Below are 7,500 nucleotides of genomic sequence, written 5' to 3' on the forward strand. Positions count from 1 at the left end.
AGTGTGGCGGGGGGGGCGGGGAGCGCGGGCATGGCGGCGGGTGGCGGATGAACAATCAAACGCGCGGCGCGTCTTTCTTCTCCCCCCGATCACTCCCCCGTCACCCCCCACTCCCCCCCCCCCCATGGACTCGGTCAGCGGCCTCCACGCCGCGCTCTCGCTCTGCGCCTCGGACAGCGCAAAGGACAGGGCCCGTGCACACGCCCTGCTCCCGCCCATCTTCGCCAACGCGCAAAACCTGCGCGTGTTCCAGGCGGCGGCCGCAACGCACGGCGGCGCCCCGTGGCTCGCCCTCTTCCACTGTCTCTTCCGCGCCGTCGCCCTCGAGAAACGCGCCGTCCTCCGCGGCAGCTCCAACGCCCAGGGTGAGTCCGTGCCATGCATCGCGGTCGCTGAGCATCCCAGCCGCCGCCCGCCTCGCCCACGCCATCCGCATCGTCAGGCTCGTCGCCGAGCAGGCAGTCCATCTCATCGCCCGCAAGCCGCTCATCGCCCTCGTCGCCCACATGCGCCACCAGCTCGTGCTGCCGCCCCGCATATTCGCGCCCGCCCTGCTGGACTACTCCAAGGCGCTCAGCACGCTGCTCGCCTACCCGCCGCACGTGGAAAGCCTCGACCGGCACACCTGGCTCGCCCTCATGTCCATGTGTTTCGCGGCCATACTGGGCGACGACCTCGTGTCCGACGACCAGATGGACGATGCGGATATGCTGGGTGTCGCAGCCGAGCTGGAACGGCTGGACGCGGAAAACGTGCCGCCGCACAGACCGCCGGTCACGCTGAACACGTCCAGCCTGGTACAGATCATCCCCGCTCTTCTGTGCAGCACCGTGTCGCCCATCGTCCCGCCCACCATGAAGAGCGGCGACACGCTGACCGCAGGCCAGAAAGTCGGGCTCGGCATCGTCCTCAAAATCCGCCGGTTCTTCACCATGTACCCACACGTCACCATCTACCACCTCCATCTCTTGACCGCACTCAACACCGTCCTCTCCGACATGGAACTCAACTGCCGCGACTTGTTCTTGCTCGGCAGCGTCAAGATCTTTCCGCACCTCGTCACCCTCTGGGCAGCGCCCGAGCGCGATCGCGATAGACGGATACCTGAACAAATAGCAATCGCGATCCATAGAATTCTGCCTCATCTTGCGCACAGCGCCGAGCTCCAGGGAGCACAAGACGTCACGGAAAACGTCGAGCGACTGATGGAGATGCTTGCGAAAGAATCGACCATGTCGCGAGGAATTGAGCCCCTCGATTTGGGCAGTATGAGGCTGAAGACGGTAGCAGCCAGAGGCCGTCATCACTTTGCAGCATGTCCGTTTGAGACTCGGTCCTTTTCAGCAGGACATCACTTTACCGTCGACCATGCGCTTTCATGGACGGCGATCGAGATATACTGCGACGCGTGCCTCCATGTGAGTCTGGCATTTTACTTTTCGGGCGGCTACTGATGTGTATTCGAGCTATACCAAACGCGAGCTTTTCCAAGCACGGCAACACCCAGTCGTCAAAGCACCCCGTCCAAAAGACGTAAACTCGAAAACCCGCTCGCTTCGCTCGTCTCTGCCGTCGGCATGGGAAGACCAGAATCTCGGCTTATAGCACTCCAAACACTAGTCTTTGTCATCGATAGACACTGGTCAAAACTCGCCAAGGACATTCAGTCTGATATCCGCCGGACCTTGGTATCGCTTCTAACAGACGACAGTGAGACCCTGCAGTCCTGGGCTTATATTGCTCTCTCGACAATCATCCTGTCGTCCTATACCGCCGGCGCAAACGAAAACAACAATGACGAAAACAACAACGACGGCCAGAGCCAAGATGATTGGAAGCAAGTATGGAGTTTTGCTCTGCGCAAATGCCATTTACCCGGTCCATCTCGTTCCGCATCGCACGCCGCAGCCGTCCTACTCCAGTTTGACAAGGTGGACTCGCCATCAACGATCAGGGGAATACAAACTATGCTAACAACTATCGCCGTCCAAGGTCCTCCCACCGCACACGATTCCGTATGTGCACTGTACTCGATCGCACTCGAAGCCGCCAGATCGGATATCCAGCTGTATTCCCTCAACCTCGAAGAGCAGGTACTCTCATGGCTGGAAAAGACGTTTGCTAGAGAAAAATTCGAGAGGGACAAGATGGATCAGAGGCTCGATCAAGCCACACCCGGGGATATACTGAGACTCTTTTCGGCCGTCTCCAGGATCCAGTATCATGTCCCGCTGGCAGAGCCCGTCACGAAAGAGTTTCTACCCGATTCGGCCGTCGTTAGCTATGCGCTGGAACGCGCGAAAACACAACCCATCCGTGATTTTCTGCTCTACCATACTTGTCCCACACCACCCCCGCCACCACCGCCATTAGACGATTCGCATACAACTCCCCTCCTCGCGGCCTCTGAGAACCATTCGACATTCCTCGGCGGTCGACCACGCCGCCTCTCAGAGCTTTTGCTCAGCATACTAAACGCGACGACCGCGCAGTGGGAAACCAAGCCGGTCATCAGCTCCGGTGAACGTCCTCGACGATGTGTCGATCTCGTAGCCCTCGGTCTTGCCTTTCAAGGTCTACTCCAGCTGGATGGGTATATCCCCCACGCGGCTTGTATCAATGCTGCAATCCGCCTTTTACACCTCTTGAAACCGTCGCTGACCTCGTCGGATCTCTCTATACCCTCGTTAGACCTCGTGTGGCGAGGTCTGAGATGTCTTGCAGATGTCCCGCTTGCAAAAGAAGAAGAAGAAGAAGAAGAGGAAGACTGGCCGATCCTTGTGAAGCCTGATGTTCAGTCGGGGATACGCCAGGATCTTTTACCGCCCACCATGTACGATACGCCACCGCAGGAAGAAGAAGCCGAGTCTAGCGATCCACCCAAGCGATTCACGCAGTATCCTCCCACGTTCCCATCAACGCTGTTGCCCACGCCTACGCCCATCACGCCATCGTCTCTCTCTACGTTTCAATCACAGTCAAATTCCGCGTCTTTGGTACACGCCATTTGGAGGCTGCCCGACGTAAGTTGATTGAAAAATCTCTTGTTTTAACCTTTCTTTTACTGATTCGAAGAAAACGCAAAAAAAAAATGCAGGTCTCGGCCGCTCTTCAAGGACTGTTTTCCGTTTGCCTGCAAGTCATCACCCGCTCGTCTTCATCAACGTCTAGTGGTCAGCCAACACAGTTGTCGCATCATGAAGACGACGATGGGGAAGACGACGATGACGATTTTGCGGTTGCAAGCGGCGAAACCACGAGCGCACCTCTGCCTGAAAAAGCTGCCGAACTGAGAGCCTCTACATCCCTCCTGCGTTCCGCTGTGGCTTTCCGTCTTCAAGGCGTGATGCTTGTCAGTGCCGGTGCCGGCGGCGGCGCTCAGTCAAAAGCGTACAAAGATACGCAACTAGTCAATTCGTTTTTGCAAGCGGACGGATTACGGGCTGTAGAGATCGGATGGGCGATATGCGAAGCCATGCAAAAAGGATGGCTGCGGCTAGGGATCGATGCCGTCGACCTTGTGGTTGCCTCTTTGGGTAACATGCTCAACAGTTATGGCTATGCGCGAGATGAGCGTCTTTTGCAGCTATGCCTCGAATTCCTGAAATGTTCCGCGCCAGTATGGATGGGGAATGATCATAGCAACGACGATGATCTAAAGGACGAAGCCATGCGTCTCGTCTGTTATATCGCTACCAAGATCACCGCGGGATCCATCACTTCGTGGAGAGTCAGACTGGCCATGCTGCGTTTTATCGAAGCGTTCTTGCACTACGACTCGGCGTCAAAATTGTGGGCGGATTGTATGGTGCAGGAAGAGGCAGAGGAGGAGGAGGACGATGTGAGCATGGAAGATGAAAACCATCTGTTTCACTACATTGCCCAGTCTTTGAGCGATCCGGATATGCGAGTTCGAGCGCGGGCGGCTACCACGGCTGCCAGCGCCCTCTATCGACCCTCCATCCATCCTTCCGAACACCCAATCATCTACGATCAAGTTTCAAACTCACAGGCTGGTGATCCTACATTCGCCGAGCACTACCTCTCATACGTACTGTGGAAGCTCAATTGCTGCATCGCTTCTGCCAAACAACGCCAAACGGTCATTTTCGATTTGTACGAAGCGGCAATAGGTGGTACCGAGTATAGTGATCATCTTCAGGCGGGCCTCAATGCCGTAGCGCGCAGACTCGGTCTTCCTTCAATAACGGCACTCTATCTCCCGTATGCGCCTACAACCACCATCAGTCATGATACTTCACGGTCGTCAGCCATCACGTTTGTGTTGAATACCACTCACCGATTGTTTGGGCTTTCCAACCGCTCCGCCTTCTTTACCGCCTGTTTGGAACACGCTGGAGCTTACATGCTCTATTGTGGTAAAATTGGGCTTTTCACTTCCGCCTGTGACGCAGCTGGCGTTTTGCCCGAAGATCTTGCGCTTCAACTTTCTGTTGCCGCTGCAGCCATGGCCATGGCACTGCCTTTATCGAATGATAAAGCAACGAACGTCAGCATGAACAAGTGTAAAGCCGAGGCGTTGGCGCTCCTCAGTAGCTTCCCCGGCATATCAGGCCCTGACGCCGCCGAAGAGTTTCTCCATAGCTATGCTAACGGAGTGGCAGCTCATTTATGGGAGTTGATGGATCTAGAGTCGTCAGTCGATGAAATCGTCGCTTGGTTTGACAAGACGGAGAAAGAGTCCGCTGCCGGGATCGCGTTCGCCCAGATGATGGCGCACGACAATGCAAAGACGGGAAGAGTCAAAGCTATCAACCCGGCCGCATCTTTTCAAAGCATTCACAACGTCTGCAGGTTTCTAGAAAAGAACTATAGCAGTATCTCTCTCCATGCGTTCACCTTTGCTGCTATCCTACGCCTCACATCCCTCATCAACAATGCCTTTCTCGTCAGTGAGCAAAGGCGTTACTTGCGAGCTTTGGCAATGCTCCTTTCAGTTCATCAAGGGACGCTTCAGCGTCCACTTATCTGGGAGGCATTTCTTACCGAGACCATAACCCTTTTACTCCAGCCGGACATCTGTCGTACGGTACTGTCCATGGTGATGTGGGCTTTTGACTGGCTTGAGTCACTATCCTCGACGCCTTCAAAATTGGTCAACATATTTTGCCAGCTTGGCGAAATTCGCATTGAACTCGGCGGGTCTGGTACGCCGGGCAGTCAGCCTAACCAGATGGGTGATGCACTCGAGGATTGGATCGTTAAAATGAGTCCGAAATGGTTCAAGTCGCAAATCAGCCAAGAGGCTTTTGAACGAGCTGTCGCTCTATGGCCTGATAGCCTAAGAAGCCGTCTATCCGTACACGCATCCCCTCTGTCTTTAAGAGATCTGGATGACTTGAGTCAGAATGACGCAGTGCACAATGCTGGCCAGCTTTGCAAGCATTTCCTTCATCTCGCTGACGCAGACCACGGGCAAGACGTCGTATCAGTCTTTGTTGACTCGACTTTTTGGTCTTTAAAGGATAAAATAAGTAGTGTCTGGGATAAGGAAGGCATAAATGCCTTTCAAGATCTCCTCTACCTCTGCAACGGTGAGGTGAGGGCGCCTTCCCTAAACTTTTACGGTCAGGACACTTTCTCTAAAGCCCTCAATGCTACGACTGGGGAACACAAAAAAACAGAAGCAATGAACGCACTCTATCATGCAATGTGCAAAACCATGGTGCAGCTTTTGCATGATCGTCGTCCGCAGATCAGGTCCGCCGCGTACCGCTGCCTGCAAAGAATGAAGCCAATCCTTACTGGAAAGGACCTGAAAGAGCTCCCCGCGGATGTCTCTGACGTCGTACCGATTCTCGTTCCCATCCCGATCGGCTCTGTTAGACAAAGTCAGGCCATGAAGCTTGATGGTGTCATAAACAATGCGACTTGGAACAAGAAGGCAGAACACTTCGCCACTTGGTCCCTTGAACTTTCGAGACTCCTATGCAAAACCGCATCACAACATGACAAGTTCTTTTTGTCTTTCGAACCTCTGCTGTCGACACCACTCCTTCCTCTTCACCACTTCCTGGGGCATTTTGTACACGCAGCTCTCGTCTGCAGTCGTTCCATGTCTTCCGAGCGCTCGAAAGCCATCTCAGAACATTTTGAAACTGTATTACAAAACCCTTTTGCCTCTATAGAGGCTGTACGGTCAATAGTCAACATCGTCCTTCAGCTTCGAAGATATGAACATCCATTCACGTCAGGAATGCTAGGTTATAACGCTTGGCTCTCTGTAAACTTTGTCGATCTAAGCAAAGCCGCAGTCAAATGCGGTTTGTATGTTTCGGCATTACTGTTCCTTGAGCTTGCGAATGACCAAGGGGAATCATTAGATCTTGCAGAACCCAGAGTACGGCAGGTAAGTGCTGGAATCATTCTAACAGTCAATCTTGGCTAATGATGCGCAGATAATGTACGACATTTACAGTAATGTGGAAGATCCCGACGGCTTCTACGGCATACATAACAAGGACATCCGAGATTCCCTACGACGCCGACTTGAGCACGAGGGTTTGTCCTGGCAAGCGCTTGGATGGGCAGGAGCAGTCTACAATGTTGATGGGAATGATTCTAGATCGGCTATTCCAGTCCTTCATCACCTTCACGACATCGGTCTATCTCGTCTTGCATCCGTCGTGGCTACTGAAACTAGAACGAGCGGGTCTGTTCCTCTGGATGATCCTTTTTTTGCCGACTTGAGCTGGCGTACAGGCGACTGGAATCTTCCTATCGGTAGGGAATCTAGCGCAACATCTTCTGGATTACTGTACTCGGCTTTGAGTGCTGTTCACCGTAGTAAAAGCTACGAGTCAGCCTCCAAGATCGTTGATAAGGCGGTACGCGCAGAAATGACGCGTTTGGGTGGCCTTCAGAAGGAAATGCTGACATCTATTCAATCGACGGTAACAAATTTATTATGTCTCCGAGAGTTGAATCGCTGGTTGGACCCTCAACTGCAACAAGGCATGCAAGAAGTAATCGATAAGGGTACCCTTCGCGATCTACAAGATATTAATGATAAATTTGAGTGGGTGCACTTCAGAACACATCCCCCATCTCACTGCTAATCATGACGACTAGGTTTGCAAGTGCCGAAAGAATAATTGCTACTCGTCTTTCAGTGTTTGATTCAGTCAAGCAACGCGAGAGTCAAGATATGATCGGCGATGCCCTTACTCCCAAAATGGAACTCGTGACTAAAGCAGAAAGCACGTGTCATATCAAGCTCAGCAGGCTAGCTCTCAAGTCGAACAATCTCCAAGCTGCTATCAATTCACTGACAGCTTTACAAAAACTGCAAACCTATGTTGGAGTGATAGATGAGGCGCAGGACGTTTTTTGCGAAGTGTTGTGGAAACAAGGGGAGCATACACTAGCTATCCAGTTGTTGGAGGATCTTCTCCTGCGGGAGAAAGAGAAGAAATCCAAAGGACAGAGAATCCCTGCTCTTGAAGGACGTTTGGTGAGTTCTCTTGAGACTTTCGAGAT

The 7,500-nt window shown here is 53.2% G+C and overlaps 1 protein-coding gene across 1 annotated transcript in view; it reads left to right on the plus strand.

Moving 5' to 3' along the window:
• The first annotated feature begins 127 nt into the window (after nt 1-127).
• Nucleotides 128-7,500, plus strand: part of CNF02070 (telomere length control protein, putative) — a 9,725-nt gene continuing 2,352 nt past the window's right edge. The window contains exons 1-5 of the mRNA XM_024657387.1: nt 128-1,418; nt 1,467-3,023; nt 3,098-6,370; nt 6,420-7,039; nt 7,093-7,474. Of these exons, the coding sequence (XP_024513087.1) occupies nt 507-1,418; nt 1,467-3,023; nt 3,098-6,370; nt 6,420-7,039; nt 7,093-7,474 (6,744 nt within the window). The 5' untranslated portion in view covers nt 128-506. The remainder of the gene's footprint in view (nt 1,419-1,466; nt 3,024-3,097; nt 6,371-6,419; nt 7,040-7,092; nt 7,475-7,500) is intronic.

The sequence above is a fragment of the Cryptococcus neoformans genome, assembly GCF_000091045.1.
Source record: "Cryptococcus neoformans var. neoformans JEC21 chromosome 6 sequence".
In the NCBI taxonomy this organism is placed as follows: Eukaryota; Fungi; Basidiomycota; class Tremellomycetes; order Tremellales; family Cryptococcaceae; genus Cryptococcus; species Cryptococcus deneoformans.